The sequence below is a fragment of the Megalopta genalis genome, unplaced genomic scaffold (assembly GCF_051020955.1).
Source record: "Megalopta genalis isolate 19385.01 unplaced genomic scaffold, iyMegGena1_principal scaffold2058, whole genome shotgun sequence".
NCBI classification, from domain to species: Eukaryota; Metazoa; Arthropoda; class Insecta; order Hymenoptera; family Halictidae; genus Megalopta; species Megalopta genalis.
Genome location: NW_027478126.1, coordinates 1 through 19806, shown reverse-complemented (window position 1 = coordinate 19806; position 19806 = coordinate 1). Strand labels below are relative to the sequence as shown.

Here is a 19806-nt window from a genome sequence, read left to right as displayed (position 1 = left end):
CAAGTAACCCATAGTGGTAGAGGAAATCGACACCAATTATAGGTTTCGACACCTCGGCGACTACGAAACGCCACGTGAACGCCCGACGTAGCCCCAAATTCAACGTCAGCGTAACCGCACCGTAGGTCGCTATTTCGGATCCGTTGGCTGCGAACAGTACATACGGTGATCTTTCGGCGCGACCCCGGATCATCGACCGCGGGTACACGCACAGGTCGGCGCCGGTGTCGACCAGAAATCGCGTCTTCGTCTTCACGTCGGACACGAACAGACGGTGTGGTGTCGGGCAAGTGTCGTCCGCCGTCATCAACGACCGCCCGGCTCGTTTCCCGATGCTCCGCTCCAATTGCACGGGGGTTCGCAGCGCTCAGCGTTGCTTCCCCAGCGCCAGTGGTAGAAACATCTCCCTTGCCTTTCTTGCAGGCGTCGGCGTGACACAGAACGCCGTCGTCGAAACTGTCGAGAAGGTGACCTGGGCCGAACACTCTGGTCGTAACGCGACGATCGCCCCTCGCTGCGGAGTTCCTGCCTGATCGCTTCGACTTCTTGGCGGAACGACAGGGTGAGTTGGGCCAACTTCACGTTAAGCAGGGCCTCTAATTCGTTCGTCGCCCCGGTTTGCATCGCGGCCGGCGGGACCCGCGTTGTTGTCTCGGCTACCTGCATGCGGGGGCCTGTTGTGTCCGCGATCACGTCGGCCAGGTCGGCCACCTTGTCCAGTTCCGCGTCCGTTTGGGTGGCCAAAATGGCCTGCATATTAGTGGGTAACCTCCCTACCCAGAGTGTGCGTAGCACGCTGTCGGAGACTGCGGTTCCCGCTAGTCTTCTCAGATGCCGTAGAAACTGCGACGGCTTTCGATCGCCGATCTCTTCTGACTCCAGTAAACGTCGGGTCTTCTGTTCCTGCGTTGAGCTGAGCCGTCGAATCAGCTCTGTCTTCAGCTTTTGATACTGTCCCGAACCCGGCGGGTTCATGATCACGTCACGGACCTCCGCCGCGTGCACCGGGTTTAGTGCGCCCAGTATGTACCCGAACATCGTGTTTTCCGCGGTCACTCCCGATGCTTCGAAGCTGCGTTCGACCATGCTAAACCACAGTTCTGGGTCTGAGGCGCAAAATTCGGGAATGCGGACGGCTACCCGTCCTATCGTTGCTCCTCCCTCGTTAGGGGGGCCTGGCGTGGTGTTACTTCCTGAGGCCATCCTTCTTAACTTTGCGGTCGCGTGGTTCAATGGAATTCGTTCCGTATCCCGATCACGTCGGGGTCACCAATTATTTGAGGGAGCCGCGTACGCGAGATGTTCCGTACCCTCAATTATAATGTTGCACTGACTCGTTCGCGGATTTAAACGTTACTCGGAACCGTGCTGTTCTGACCGGACTGTCCTGGCCGGACTCTCCGAACTGACTAAACTGTTCGATTTTTGGGCGGCCGATTTTTGCCGCTTATATCCGTTCGGCGGAACCTCGTCTTCCTTTGTCCAAGGAAACGGTTTCTCCTCAGGGTTTTCCCGGGCCGCGCTAAACGCGCGGCCAGGTAGCCCTGTAGCGGTAGGCGGCCGGTAATTATTTTTCAGCAACATCTGCTGTACACGTGAGGTTGTTAAAAAAGGTTACTAAAATCCTTCTCGACTTGCAACGGCCAGGGAAAGTTTATTACTTCGTCCTTGGCCTCTGCAAGCGAATCCGCTAACTGTTATTCCGTCGCCGGCCGTGTACCGCCATAAAAACGAAAGTTTCTTTAGGCGGGCGCGTAGTTGCAGCATAATGGCTGCTACAAAACAAACGATTTGGCTTCAAATTCATGCGATATGAACAATTTAACTTCAGATTCATGAGAAATACACGAATTAGCTTCAAATTCAAACGAAACAAACGATTTAACTTCAATATAATGCGAAACACACGATTTCGATCCAAATTCGTGCGAAATAGCGATTTTAAACAAACGATTTGGCTTCAAATTCATGCGATATGAACAATTTAACTTCAGATTCATGAGAGATACACGAATTAGCTTCAAATTCACACGAAACAAACGATTTAACTTCAATATCATGCGAAACACACGATTTCGATTCAAATTCGTGCACAATAACGATTTTAAACAAACGATTTAGCTTCAAATTTATGCGAAATGAACAATTTAGCTTCACATTCATGCGAACTACACGGATTAGCTTTAAATTCACGCGAAACATACGATTTAGCTTCAATATCATGCGAAACACACGATTTCGATTGAAATTCGTGCGAAATAGCGACTTTAACCAAACGATTTAGCTTCAAATTCATGCGAAATGAACAATTTAGCTTCAGATTCATGCGAAATACACGAATCAGCTTCATATTCAAGCGAAACATACGATTTAGCTTCAATATCATGCGAAACACACGATTTCGATTCAAATTCGTGCAAAATAGCGATTTTAAACAAACGATTTGGTTTCAAATTCAGGCGAAATGAACAATTTAGCTTCAGATTCATGCGAACTACACGGATTAGGTTTAAATTCACGCGAAACATACGATTTAGCTTCAATATCATGCGAAACACACGATTTCGCTTCAAATTCGTGCGAAATAGCGATTTTAAACAAACGATTTAGCTTCAAATTCATGCGATATGAACAATTTAAATTCACATTCGTGCGAACTACACGGATTAGCTTTAAATTCAAGCGAAACATACGATTTATCGTCAATATCATGCGAAACACACGATTTCGATTGAAATTCGTGCGAAATAGCGACTTTAACCAAACGATTTAGCTTCAAATTCATGCGAAATGAACAATTTAGCTTCAGATTCATGCGAAATACACGAATAAGCTTCAAATTCGAGCGAAACATATGATTTAGCTTCAATATCATGCGAAACACAGGATTTCGATCCAAATTCGTGCGAAATAGCGATTTTAAACAAACGATTTGGCTTCAAATTCATGCGAAATGAACAATTTAGCTTCAGATTCATGCGAACTACACGGATTAGCTTCAAATTAAAACGAAACAAACGATTTAACTTCAATATCATGCGAAACACACGATTTCGATTCAAATTCGTGCAAAATAACGATTTTAAACAAACGATTTAGCTTCAAATTTATGCGAAATGAACAATTTAGCTTCACATTCATGCGAACTACACGGATTAGCTTTAAATTCACGCGAAACAAACTATTTAGCTTCAATATCATGCGAAACACACGATTTCGATTGAAATTCGTGCGAAATAGCGACTTTAACCAAACGATTTGGCTTCAAATTCATGCGAAATGAACAATTTAGCTTCAGAATCATGCGAAATACACGAATCAGCTTCAAATTCAACCGAAACATACGACTTAGCTTCAATATCATGCGAAACGCACGATTTCGATCCAAATTCGTGCGAAATAGCGATTTTAAACAAACGATTTGGCTTCAAATTCATGCGATATAAACAATTTTACTTCAGATTCATGAGAAATACACGAATTAGCTTCAAATTCAAACGAAACAGACGATTTAACTTCAATATCATGCGAAACACATGATTTCGATCCAAATTCGTGCGATATAGCGATTTTAAACAAACGATTTGGCTTCAAATTCATGCGATATGAACAATTTAACTTCAGATTCATGAGAGATACACGAATTAGCTTCAAATTCACACGAAACAAACGATTTAACTTCAATATCATGCGAAACACACGATTTCGATTCAAATTCGTGCAAAATAACGATTTTAAACAAACGATTTAGCTTCAAATTTATGCGAAATGAACAATTTAGCTTCAGATTCATGCGAAATACACGAATCAGCTTCAAATTCACGCGAAACATACGATTTATCGTCAATATCATGCGATATACACGATTTCGCTTCAAATTCGTGCGAAATAGCGATTTTAAACAAACGATTTAGCTTCAAATTCATGCGATATGAACAATTTAAATTCACATTCGTGCGAACTACACGGATTAGCTTTAAATTCAAGCGAAACATACGATTTATCGTCAATATCATGCGAAACACACGATTTCGATTGAAATTCGTGCGAAATAGCGACTTTAACCAAACGATTTAGCTTCAAATTCATGCGAAATGAACAATTTAGCTTCAGATTCATGCGAAATACACGAATCAGCTTCAAATTCAAGCGAAACATACGATTTAGCTTCAATATCATGCGAAACACACGATTTCGATTCAAATTCGTGCAAAATAACGATTTTAAACAAACGATTTAGCTTCAAATTTATGCGAAATGAACAATTTAGCTTCACATTCATGCGAACTACACGGATTAGCTTTAAATTCACGCGAAACAAACTATTTAGCTTCAATATCATGCGAAACACACGATTTCGATTGAAATTCGTGCGAAATATCGACTTTAACCAAACGATTTGGCTTCAAATTCATGCGAAATGAACAATTTAGCTTCAGAATCATGCGAAATACACGAATCAGCTTCAAATTCAACCGAAACATACGACTTAGCTTCAATATCATGCGAAACGCACGATTTCGATCCAAATTCGTGCGAAATAGCGATTTTAAAACAAACGATTTGGCTCAAATTCATGCGATATAAACAATTTAACTTCAGATTCATGAGAAATACACGAATTAGCTTCAAATTCAACGAAACAGACGATTTAACTTCAATATCATGCGAAACACATGATTTCGATCCAAATTCGTGCGAGATAGCGATTTTAAACAAACGATTTGGCTTCAAATTCATGCGATATGAACAATTTAACTTCAGATTCATGAGAGATACACGAATTAGCTTCAAATTCAGACGAAACAAACGATTTAACTTCAATATCATGCGAAACACACGATTTCGATTCAAATTCGTGCAAAATAACGATTTTAAAACAACGATTTAGCTTCAAATTTATGCGAAATGAACAATTTAGCTTCACATTCATGCGAACTACACGGATTAGCTTTAAATTCACGCGAAACATAGATTTAGCTTCAATATCACGCGAAACACACGATTTCGATTCAAATTCGTGCAAAATAGCGATTTTAAACAAACGATTTGTTTCAAATTCAGGCGAAATGAACAATTTAGCTTCAGATTCATGCGAACTACACGGATTAGGTTTAAATTCACGCGAAACATACGATTTAGCTTCAATATCATGCGAAACACACGATTTCGATTGAAATTCGTGCGAAATAGCGACTATACCAAACGATTTAGCTTCAAATTCATGCGAAATGAACAATTTAGCTTCAGATTCATGCGAATACACGAATCAGCTTCATATTCAAGCGAAACATACGATTTAGCTTCAATATCATGCGAAACACAACGATTTCGATTCAAATTCGTGCAAAATAGCGATTTTAAACAAACGATTTTGGTTTCAAATTCAGGCGAAATGAACAATTTAGCTTCAGATTTATGCGAACTACACGGATTAGCTTTAAATTCACGCGAAACATACGATTTAGCTTCAATATCATGCTAAACCACACGATTTCGATTCAAATTCGTGCAAAATAGCGATTTTAAACAAACGATTTGGTTTCAAATTCAGGCGAATGAACAATTTAGCTTCAGATTCATGCGAACTACACGGATTAGGTTTAAATTCACGCGAAACATACGATTTAGCTTCAATATCATGTGAAACACACGATTTCGAATTGAAATTCGTGCGAAATAGCGACTTTAACCAAACGATTTAGCTTCAAATTCATGCGAAATGAACAGTTTAGCTTCAGATTCATGCGAAATACACGAATCAGCTTCATATTCCAAGCGAAACATACGATTTAGCTTCAATATCATGCGAAACACACGATTTTGATCCAAATTCGTGCGAAATAGCGATTTTAAACAAACGATTTGGCTTCAAATTCATGCGATATGAACAATTTAACTTCAGATTCATGAGAAATACACGAATTAGCTTCAAATTAAAACGAAACAAACGATTTAACTTCAATATCATGCGAAACACACGATTTCGATCCCAATTCGTGCGAAATAGCGATTTTAAACAAATGATTTGGCTTTCAAATTCATGCGATAATGAACAATTTAACTTCAGATTCATGCGAAATACACGAATTAGCTTCAAATTCACACGAAACAAACGATTTAACTTCAATATCATGCGAAACACACGATTTCGATTCAAATTCGTGCACAATAACGATTTTAAAACAACGATTTAGCTTCAAATTATGCGAAATGAACAATTTAGCTTCACATTCATGCGAACTACACGGATTAGCTTTAAATTCACGCGAAACATACGATTTAGCTTCAATATCATGCGAAACACACGATTTCGATTGAAATTCGTGCGAAATAGCGACTTTAACCAAACGATTTAGCTTCAAATTCATGCGAAATGAACAATTTAGCTTCAGATTCATGCGAAATACACGAATCAGCTTCATATTCAAGCGAAACATACGATTTAGCTTCAATATCATGCGAAACACACGATTTCGATTCAAATTCGTGCAAAATAGCGATTTTAAACAAACGATTTGGTTTCAAATTCAGGCGAAATGAACAATTTAGCTTCAGATTCATGCGAACTACACGGATTAGGTTTAAATTCACGCGAAACATACGATTTAGCTTCAATATCATGCGAAACACACGATTTCGCTTCAAATTCGTGCGAAATAGCGATTTTAAACAAACGATTTAGCTTCAAATTCATGCGATATGAACAATTTAAATTCACATTCGTGCGAACTACACGGATTAGCTTTAAATTCAAGCGAAACATACGATTTATCGTCAATATCATGCGAAACACACGATTTCGATTGAAATTCGTGCGAAATAGCGACTTTAACCAAACGATTTAGCTTCAAATTCATGCGAAATGAACAATTTAGCTTCAGATTCATGCGAAATACACGAATAAGCTTCAAATTCAAGCGAAACATATGATTTAGCTTCAATATCATGCGAAACACACGATTTCGATCCAAATTCGTGCGCAATAGCGAATTTAAACAAACGATTTAGCTTCAAATTCATGCGATATGAACAATTTAAATTCACATTTGTGCGAACTACACGGATTAGCTTTAAATTCAAGCGAAACATACGATTTATCGTCAATATCATGCGAAACACACGATTTCGATTGAAATTCGTGCGAAATAGCGACTTTAACCAAACGATTTAGCTTCAAATTCATGCGAAATGAACAATTTAGCTTCAGATTCATGCGAAATACACGAATCAGCTTCAAATTCAAGCGAAACATACGATTTAGCTTCAATATCATGCGAAACACACGATTTCGATCCAAATTCGTGCGAAATAGCGATTTTAAACAAACGATTTGGCTTCAAATTCATGCGATATGAACAATTTAACTTCAGATTCATGAGAAATACACGAATTAGCTTCAAATTCAAACGAAACAAACGATTTAACTTCAATATCATGCGAAACACACGGTTTCGATCCAAATTCGTGCGAAATAGCGATTTTAAACAAACGATTTGGCTTCAAATTCATGCGAAATGAACAATTTAGCTTCAGATTCATGCGAAATACACGAATCAGCTTCAAATTCACGCGAAACATACGATTTAGATTCAATATCATGCAAAACACACGATTTCGAATCAAATTCGTGCAAAATGGCGATTTTAAACAAACGATTTAGCTTCAAATTCATGCGAAATGAACAATTTAGCTTCAGATTCATGCGAACTACACGGATTAGCTTTAAATTCAAGCGAAACATACGATTTATCGTCAATATCATGCGAAACACACGATTTCGAATCAAATTCGTGCAAAATAGCGATTTTAAACAAACGATTTAGCTTCAAATTCATGCGAAATGAACAATTTAGCTTCACATTCATGCGAACTACACGGATTAGCTTTAAGTTCACGCGAAACATACGATTTATCGTCAATATCATGCGATATACACGATTTCGCTTCAAATTCGTGCGAAATAGCGATTTTAAACAAACGATTTGGCTTCAAATTCATGCGATATGAACAATTTAACTTCAGATTCATGAGAGATACACGAATTAGCTTCAAATTCACACGAAACAAACGATTTCACTTCAATATCATGCGAAACACACGATTTCGATTCAAATTCGTGCAAAATAACGATTTTAAACAAACGATTTAGCTTCAAATTTATGCGAAATGAACAATTTAGCTTCACATTCATGCGAACTACACTGATTAGCTTTAAATTCACGCGAATCATACTATTTAGCTTCAATATCATGCGAAACACACGATTTCGATTGAAATTCGTGCGAAATAGCGACTTTAACCAAACGATTTAGCTTCAAATTCATGCGAAATGAACAATTTAGCTTCAGATTCATGCGAAATACACGAATCAGCTTCATATTCAAGCGAAACATACGATTTAGCTTCAATATCATGCGAAACACACGATTTTGATCCAAATTCGTGCGAAATAGCGATTTTAAACAAACGATTTGGCTTCAAATTCATGCGATATGAACAATTTAACTTCAGATTCATGAGAAATACACGAATTAGCTTCAAATTCAAACGAAACAAACGATTTAACTTCAATATTATGCGAAACACACGATTTCGATCCAAATTCGTGCGAAATAGCGATTTTAAACAAACGATTTGGCTTCAAATTCATGCGATATGAACAATTTAACTTCAGATTCATGAGAGATACACGAATTAGCTTCAAATTCACACGAAACAAACGATTTAACTTCAATATCATGCGAAACACACGATTTCGATTGAAATTCGTGCGAAATAGCGACTTTAACCAAACGATTTAGCTTCAAATTCATGCGAAATGAACAATTTAGCTTCAGATTCATGCGAAATACACGAATAAGCTTCAAATTCAAGCGAAACATATGATTTAGCTTCAATATCATGCGAAACACACGATTTCGATCCAAATTCGTGCGCAATAGCGAATTTAAACAAACGATTTAGCTTCAAATTCATGCGATATGAACAATTTAAATTCACATTTGTGCGAACTACACGGATTAGCTTTAAATTCAAGCGAAACATACGATTTATCGTCAATATCATGCGAAACACACGATTTCGATTGAAATTCGTGCGAAATAGCGACTTTAACCAAACGATTTAGCTTCAAATTCATGCGAAATGAACAATTTAACTTCAGATTCATGAGAGATACACGAATTAGCTTCAAATTCAAGCGAAACATACGATTTAGCTTCAATATCATGCGAAACACACGATTTCGATCCAAATTCGTGCGAAATAGCGATTTTAAACAAACGATTTGGCTTCAAATTCATGCGAAATGAACAATTTAGCTTCAGATTCATGCGAAATACACGAATTAGCTTCAAATTCACACGAAACAAACGATTTAACTTCAATATCATGCGAAACACACGATTTCGATTCAAATTCGTGCACAATAACGATTTTAAACAAACGATTTAGCTTCAAATTTATGCGAAATGAACAATTTAGCTTCACATTCATGCGAACTACACGGATTAGCTTTAAATTCACGCGAAACATACGATTTAGCTTCAATATCATGCGAAACACACGATTTCGATTGAAATTCGTGCGAAATAGCGACTTTAACCAAACGATTTAGCTTCAAATTCATGCGAAATGAACAATTTAGCTTCAGATTCATGCGAAATACACGAATCAGCTTCATATTCAAGCGAAACATACGATTTAGCTTCAATATCATGCGAAACACACGATTTCGATTCAAATTCGTGCAAAATAGCGATTTTAAACAAACGATTTGGTTTCAAATTCAGGCGAAATGAACAATTTAGCTTCAGATTCATGCGAACTACACGGATTAGGTTTAAATTCACGCGAAACATACGATTTAGCTTCAATATCATGCGAAACACACGATTTCGCTTCAAATTCGTGCGAAATAGCGATTTTAAACAAACGATTTAGCTTCAAATTCATGCGATATGAACAATTTAAATTCACATTCGTGCGAACTACACGGATTAGCTTTAAATTCAAGCGAAACGTACGATTTATCGTCAATATCATGCGAAACACACGATTTCGATCCAAATTCGTGCGAAAAAGCGATTTTAAACAAACGATTTGGCTTCAAATTCATGCGACATGAACAATTTAACTTCAGATTCATGAGGAAATACACGAATTAGCTTCAAATTCACACGAAAAAACGATTTAACTTCAATATCATGCGAAACACACGACTCCGATTCGAATTCGTGCAAAATAGCGATTTTAAACAAACGATTTGGTTTCAAATTCAGGCGAAATGAACAATTTAGCTTCAGATTCATTCGAACTACACGGATTAGGTTTAAATTCACGCGAAACATACGATTTAGCTTCAATATCATGCGAAACACACGATTTCGATTGAAATTCGTGCGAAATAGCGACTTTAACCAAACGATTTAGCTTCAAATTCATGCGAAATGAACAATTTAGCTTCAGATTCATGCGAAATACACGAATAAGCTTCAAATTCAAGCGAAACATATGATTTAGCTTCAATATCATGCGAAACACACGATTTCGATCCAAATTCGTGCGCAATAGCGAATTTAAACAAACGATTTAGCTTCAAATTCATGCGATATGAACAATTTAAATTCACATTTGTGCGAACTACACGGATTAGCTTTAAATTCAAGCGAAACATACGATTTATCGTCAATATCATGCGAAACACACGATTTCGATTGAAATTCGTGCGAAATAGCGACTTTAACCAAACGATTTAGCTTCAAATTCATGCGAAATGAACAATTTAGCTTCAGATTCATGCGAAATACACGAATCAGCTTCAAATTCAAGCGAAACATACGATTTAGCTTCAATATCATGCGAAACACACGATTTCGATCCAAATTCGTGCGAAATAGCGATTTTAAACAAACGATTTGGCTTCAAATTCATGCGATATGAACAATTTAACTTCAGATTCATGAGAAATACACGAATTAGCTTCAAATTCAAACGAAACAAACGATTTAACTTCAATATCATGCGAAACACACGGTTTCGATCCAAATTCGTGCGAAATAGCGATTTTAAACAAACGATTTGGCTTCAAATTCATGCGAAATGAACAATTTAGCTTCAGATTCATGCGAACTACACGGATTAGCTTTAAATTCACACGAAACAAACGATTTAACTTCAATATCATGCGAAACACACGATTTCGATTCAAATTCGTGCAAAATAACGATTTTAAACAAACGATTTAGCTTCAAATTAATGCGAAATGAACAATTTAGCTTCAGATTCATGCGAAATACACGAATTAGCTTCAAATTCAAACGAAACAAACGATTTAACTTCAATATCATGCGAAACACACGATTTCGATCCAAATTCGTGCGAAATAGCGATTTTAAACAAACGATTTGGCTTCAAATTCATGCGATATGAACAATTTAACTTCAGATTCATGAGAAATACACGAATTAGCTTCAAATTCACACGAAACAAACGATTTAACTTCAATATCATGCGAAACACACGACTTCGATTCGAATTCGTGCATAATAGCGATTTTAAACAAACGATTTGGTTTCAAATTCAGGCGAAATGAACAATTTAGCTTCAGATTCATGCGAACTACACGGATTAGCTTTAAATTCACGCGAAACATACGATTTAGCTTCAATATCATGCTAAACACACGATTTCGATTCAAATTCGTGCAAAATAGCGATTTTAAACAAACGATTTGGTTTCAAATTCAGGCGAAATGAACAATTTAGCTTCAGATTCATGCGAACTACACGGATTAGGTTTAAATTCACGCGAAACATACGATTTAGCTTCAATATCATGCGAAACACACGATTTCGATTGAAATTCGTGCGAAATAGCGACTTTAACCAAACGATTTAGCTTCAAATTCATGCGAAATGAACAATTTAGCTTCAGATTCATGCGAAATACACGAATCAGCTTCATATTCAAGCGAAACATACGATTTAGCTTCAATATCATGCGAAACACACGATTTTGATCCAAATTCGTGCGAAATAGCGATTTTAAACAAACGATTTGGCTTCAAATTCATGCGATATGAACAATTTAACTTCAGATTCATGAGAAATACACGAATTAGCTTCAAATTCAAACGAAACAAACGATTTAACTTCAATATTATGCGAAACACACGATTTCGATCCAAATTCGTGCGAAATAGCGATTTTAAACAAACGATTTGGCTTCAAATTCATGTGATATGAACAATTTAACTTCAGATTCATGAGAGATACACGAATTAGCTTCAAATTCACACGAAACAAACGATTTAACTTCAATATCATGCGGAACACACGATTTCGAATCAAATTCGTGCAAAATAGCGATTTTAAAGAAACGATTTAGCTTCAAATTCATGCGAAATGAACAATTTATCTTCACATTCATGCGAACTACACGGATTAGCTTTAAGTTCACGCGAAACATACGATTTATCGTCAATACCATGCGATATACACGATTTCGCTTCAAATTCGTGCGAAATAGCGATTTTAAACAAACGATTTAGCTTCAAATTCATGCGATATGAACAATTTAAATTCACATTCGTGCGAACTACACGGATTAGCTTTAAATTCAAGCGAAACATACGATTTATCGTCAATATCATGCGAAACACACGATTTCGATTGAAATTCGTGCGAAATAGCGACTTTAACCAAACGATTTAGCTTCAAATTCATGCGAAATGAACAATTTAGCTTCAGATTCATGCGAAATACACGAATCAGCTTCAAATTCAAGCGAAACATACGACTTAGCTTCAATATCATGCGAAACACACGATTTCGATCCAAATTCGTGCGAAATAGCGATTTTAAACAAACGATTTGGCTTCAAATTCATGCGATATGAACAATTTAACTTCAGATTCATGAGAAATACACGAATTAGCTTTAAATTCAAGCGAAACATACGATTTATCGTCAATATCATGCGAAACACACGATTTCGATTGAAATTCGTGCGAAATAGCGACTTTAACCAAACGATTTAGCTTCAAATTCATGCGAAATGAACAATTTAGCTTCAGATTCATGCGAAATACACGAATAAGCTTCAAATTCAAGCGAAACATATGATTTAGCTTCAATATCATGCGAAACACACGATTTCGATCCAAATTCGTGCGCAATAGCGAATTTAAACAAACGATTTAGCTTCAAATTCATGCGATATGAACAATTTAAATTCACATTTGTGCGAACTACACGGATTAGCTTTAAATTCAAGCGAAACATACGATTTATCGTCAATATCATGCGAAACACACGATTTCGATTGAAATTCGTGCGAAATAGCGACTTTAACCAAACGATTTAGCTTCAAATTCATGCGAAATGAACAATTTAGCTTCAGATTCATGCGAAATACACGAATCAGCTTCAAATTCAAGCGAAACATACGATTTAGCTTCAATATCATGCGAAACACACGATTTCGATCCAAATTCGTGCGAAATAGCGATTTTAAACAAACGATTTGGCTTCAAATTCATGCGATATGAACAATTTAACTTCAGATTCATGAGAAATACACGAATTAGCTTCAAATTCAAACGAAACAAACGATTTAACTTCAATATCATGCGAAACACACGGTTTCGATCCAAATTCGTGCGAAATAGCGATTTTAAACAAACGATTTGGCTTCAAATTCATGCGAAATGAACAATTTAGCTTCAGATTCATGCGAACTACACGGATTAGCTTTAAATTCACACGAAACAAACGATTTAACTTCAATATCATGCGAAACACACGATTTCGATTCAAATTCGTGCAAAATAACGATTTTAAACAAACGATTTAGCTTCAAATTAATGCGAAATGAACAATTTAGCTTCAGATTCATGCGAACTACACGGATTAGCTTTAAATTCACGCGAAACATACGATTTAGCTTCAATATCATGCTAAACACACGATTTCGATTCAAATTCGTGCAAAATAGCGATTTTAAACAAACGATTTGGTTTCAAATTCAGGCGAAATGAACAATTTAGCTTCAGATTCATGCGAACTACACGGATTAGGTTTAAATTCACGCGAAACATACGATTTAGCTTCAATATCATGCGAAACACACGATTTCGATTGAAATTCGTGCGAAATAGCGACTTTAACCAAACGATTTAGCTTCAAATTCATGCGAAATGAACAATTTAGCTTCAGATTCATGCGAAATACACGAATCAGCTTCATATTCAAGCGAAACATACGATTTAGCTTCAATATCATGCGAAACACACGATTTTGATCCAAATTCGTGCGAAATAGCGATTTTAAACAAACGATTTGGCTTCAAATTCATGCGATATGAACAATATAACTTCAGATTCATGAGAAATACACGAATTAGCTTCAAATTCAAACGAAACAAACGATTTAACTTCAATATTATGCGAAACACACGATTTCGATCCAAATTCGTGCGAAATAGCGATTTTAAACAAACGATTTGGCTTCAAATTCATGCGATATGAACAATTTAACTTCAGATTCATGAGAGATACACGAATTAGCTTCAAATTCACACGAAACAAACGATTTAACTTCAATATCATGCGAAACACACGATTTCGATTCAAATTCGTGCACAATAACGATTTTAAACAAACGATTTAGCTTCAAATTTATGCGAAATGAACAATTTAGCTTCACATTCATGCGAACTACACGGATTAGCTTTAAATTTACGCGAAACATACGATTTAGCTTCAATATCATGCGAAACACACGATTTCGATTGAAATTCGTGCGAAATAGCGACTTTAACCAAACGATTTAGCTTCAAATTCATGCGAAATGAACAATTTAGCTTCAGATTCATGCGAAATACACGAATCAGCTTCATATTCAAGCGAAACATACGATTTAGCTTCAATATCATGCGAAACACACGATTTCGATTCAAATTCGTGCAAAATAGCGATTTTAAACAAACGATTTGGTTTCAAATTCAGGCGAAATGAACAATTTAGCTTCAGATTCATGCGAACTACACGGATTAGGTTTAAATTCACGCGAAACATACGATTTAGCTTCAATATCATGCGAAACACACGATTTCGCTTCAAATTCGTGCGAAATAGCGATTTTAAACAAACGATTTAGCTTCAAATTCATGCGATATGAACAATTTAAATTCACATTCGTGCGAACTACACGGATTAGCTTTAAATTCAAGCGAAACATACGATTTATCGTCAATATCATGCGAAACACACGATTTCGATTGAAATTCGTGCGAAATAGCGACTTTAACCAAACAATTTAGCTTCAAATTCATGCGAAATGAACAATTTAGCTTCAGATTCATGCGAAATACACGAATAAGCTTCAAATTCAAGCGAAACATACGATTTAGCTTCAATATCATGCGAAACACACGATTTCGATCCAAATTCGTGCGAAATAGCGATTTTAAACAAACGATTTGGCTTCAAATTCATGCGATATGAACAATTTAACTTCAGATTCATGAGAAATACACGAATTAGCTTCAAATTCAAACGAAACAAACGATTTAACTTCAATATCATGCGAAACACATGGTTTCGATCCAAATTCGTGCGAAATAGCGATTTTAAACAAACGATTTGGCTTCAAGTTCATGCGAAATGAACAATTTAGCATCAGATTCATGCGAACTACACGGATTAGCTTTAAATTCAAGCGAAACATACGATTTATCGTCAATATCATGCGAAACACACGATTTCGATTGAAATTCGTGCGAAATAGCGACTTTAACCAAACGATTTAGCTTCAAATTCATGCGAAATGAACAATTTAGCTTCAGATTCATGCGAAATACACGAATCAGCTTCAAATTCACGCGAAACATACGATTTAGCTTCAATATCATGCGAAACACACGATTTCGATCCAAATTCGTGCGAAATAGCGACTTTAACCAAACGATTTAGCTTCAAATTCATGCGAAATGAACAATTTAGCTTCAGATTCATGCGAAATACACGAATCAGCTTCAAATTCAAGCGAAACATACGATTTAGCTTCAATATCATGCGAAACACACGATTTCGATCCAAATTCGTGCGAAATAGCGATTTTAAACAAACGATTTGGCTTCAAATTCATGCGATATGAACAATTTAACTTCAGATTCATGAGAAATACACGAATTAGCTTCAAATTCAAACGAAACAAACGATTTAACTTCAATATCATGCGAAACACACGGTTTCGATCCAAATTCGTGCGAAATAGCGATTTAAACAAACGATTTGGCTTCAAATTCATGCGAAATGAACAATTTAGCTTCAGATTCATGCGAACTACACGGATTAGCTTTAAATTCACACGAAACAAACGATTTAACTTCAATATCATGCGAAACACACGATTTCGATTCAAATTCGTGCAAAATAACGATTTTAAACAAACGATTTAGCTTCAAATTAATGCGAAATGAACAATTTAGCTTCAGATTCATGCGAAATACACGAATTAGCTTCAAATTCAAACGAAACAAACGATTTAACTTCAATATCATGCGAAACACACGATTTCGATCCAAATTCGTGCGAAATAGCGATTTTAAACAAACGATTTGGCTTCAAATTCATGCGATATGAACAATTTAACTTCAGATTCATGAGTAATACACGAATTAGCTTCAAATTCACACGAAACAAACGATTTAACTTCAATATCATGCGAAACACACGACTTCGATTCGAATTCGTGCATAATAGCGATTTTAAACAAACGACTTGGTATCAAATTCAGGCGAAATGAACAATTTAGCTTCAGATTCATGCGAACTACACGGATTAGCTTTAAATTCACGCGAAACATACGATTTAGCTTCAATATCATGCTAAACACACGATTTCGATTCAAATTCGTGCAAAATAGCGATTTTAAACAAACGATTTGGTTTCAAATTCAGGCGAAATGAACAATTTAGCTTCAGATTCATGCGAACTACACGGATTAGGTTTAAATTCACATGAAACATACGATTTAGCTTCAATATCATGCGAAACACACGATTTCGATTGAAATTCGTGCGAAATAGCGACTTTAACCAAACGATTTAGCTTCAAATTCATGCGAAATGAACAATTTAGCTTCAGATTCATGCGAAATACACGAATCAGCTTCATATTCAAGCGAAACATACGATTTAGCTTCAATATCATGCGAAACACACGATTTTGATCCAAATTCGTGCGAAATAGCGATTTTAAACAAACGATTTGGCTTCAAATTCATGCGATATGAACAATTTAACTTCAGATTCATGAGAAATACACGAATTAGCTTCAAATTCAAACGAAACAAACGATTTAACTTCAATATTATGCGAAACACACGATTTCGATCCAAATTCGTGCGAAATAGCGATTTTAAACAAACGATTTGGCTTCAAATTCATGCGATATGAACAATTTAACTTCAGATTCATGAGAGATACACGAATTAGCTTCAAATTCACACGAAACAAACGATTTAACTTCAATATCATGCGAAACACACGATTTCGATTCAAATTCGTGCACAATAACGATTTTAAACAAACGATTTAGCTTCAAATTTATGCGAAATGAACAATTTAGCTTCACATTCATGCGAACTACACGGATTAGCTTTAAATTTACGCGAAACATACGATTTAGCTTCAATATCATGCGAAACACACGATTTCGATTGAAATTCGTGCGAAATAGCGACTTTAACCAAACGATTTAGCTTCAAATTCATGCGAAATGAACAATTTAGCTTCAGATTCATGCGAAATACACGAATCAGCTTCATATTCAAGCGAAACATACGATTTAGCTTCAATATCATGCGAAACACACGATTTCGATTCAAATTCGTGCAAAATAGCGATTTTAAACAAACGATTTGGTTTCAAATTCAGGCGAAATGAACAATTTAGCTTCAGATTCATGCGAACTACACGGATTAGGTTTAAATTCACGCGAAACATACGATTTAGCTTCAATATCATGCGAAACACACGATTTCGCTTCAAATTCGTGCGAAATAGCGATTTTAAACAAACGATTTAGCTTCAAATTCATGCGATATGAACAATTTAAATTCACATTCGTGCGAACTACACGGATTAGCTTTAAATTCAAGCGAAACATACGATTTATCGTCAATATCATGCGAAACACACGATTTCGATTGAAATTCGTGCGAAATAGCGACTTTAACCAAACAATTTAGCTTCAAATTCATGCGAAATGAACAATTTAGCTTCAGATTCATGCGAAATACACGAATAAGCTTCAAATTCACGCGAAACATACGATTTAGCTTCAATATGATGCGAAACACACGATTTCGATCCAAATTCGTGCGAAATAGCGATTTTAACCAAACGATTTAGCTTTAAATTTCATGCGAAATGAACAATTTAGCATCAGATTCATGCGAAATACACGAATCAGCTTTAAATTCAAGCGAAACATACGATTTATCGTCAATATCATGCGAAACACACGATTTCGAATCAAATTCGTGCAAAATAGCGATTTTAAACAAACGATTTAGCTTCAAATCCATGCGATATGAACAATTTAACTTCAGATTCATGAGAAATACACGAATTAGCTTCAAATTCGAACGAAACAAACGATTTAACTTCAATATCATGCGAAACACACGATTTCGATCCAAATTCGTGCGAAATAGCGATTTTAAACAAACGATTTGGCTTCAAATTCATGGGATATGAACAATTTAACTTCAGATTCATGAGAAATACACGAATTAGCTTCAAATTCAAACGAAACAAACGATTTAACTTCAATATCATGCGAAACACACGATTTCGATTCAAATTCGTGCAAAATAACGATTTTAAACAAACGATTTAGCTTCAAATTTATGCGAAATGTACAATTTAGCTTCACATTCATGCGAACTACACGGATTAGCTTTAAATTCACGCGAAACATAGATTTAGCTTCAATATCATGCGAAACACACGATTTCGATTCAAATTCGTGCAAAATAGCGATTTTAAACAAACGATTTGGTTTCAAATTCAGGCGAAATGAACAATTTAGCTTCAGATTCATGCGAACTACACGGATTAGGTTTAAATTCACGCGAAACATACGATTTAGCTTCAATATCATGCGAAACACACGATTTCGATTGAAATTCGTGCAAAATAACGATTTTAAACAAACGATTTAGCTTCAAATTTATGCGAAATGAACAATTTAGCTTCAGATTCATGCGAAATACACGAATCAGCTTCAAATTCACGCGAAACATACGATTTAGATTCAATATCATGCAAAACACACGATTTCGAATCAAATTCGTGCAAAATGGCGATTTTAAACAAACGATTTAGCTTCAAATTCATGCGAAATGAACAATTTAGCTTCAGATTCATGCGAACTACACGGATTAGCTTTAAATTCAAGCGAAACATACGATTTATCGTCAATATCATGCGAAACACACGATTTCGAATCAAATTCGTGCAAAATAGCGATTTTAAACAAACGATTTAGCTTCAAATTCATGCGAAATGAACAATTTAGCTTCACATTCATGCGAACTACACGGATTAGCTTTAAGTTCACGCGAAACATACGATTTATCGTCAATATCATGCGATATACACGATTTCGCTTCAAATTCGTGCGAAATAGCGATTTTAAACAAACGATTTGGCTTCAAATTCATGCGATATGAACAATTTAACTTCAGATTCATGAGAGATACACGAATTAGCTTCAAATTCACACGAAACAAA

At 36.2% G+C, this 19806-nt stretch overlaps 1 protein-coding gene across 1 annotated transcript; it reads right to left on the bottom strand.

Moving 5' to 3' along the window:
* Positions 1 to 306: 306 nt before the first annotated feature.
* On the bottom strand, positions 307 to 1203 carry LOC143263796 (uncharacterized). The gene has a single exon (XM_076528507.1). It carries the CDS (start codon positions 1201 to 1203, stop codon positions 307 to 309), a length of 897 nt encoding a protein of 298 aa, XP_076384622.1.
* Positions 1204 to 19806: the final 18603 nt, after the last annotated feature.

What these genes read in the sequence shown, in the direction of transcription:
- LOC143263796 (XM_076528507.1), bottom strand. Translation starts at nt 1,203, where the DNA reads ATGGCCTCAGGAAGTAACACCACGCCAGGCCCCCCTAACGAGGGAGGA.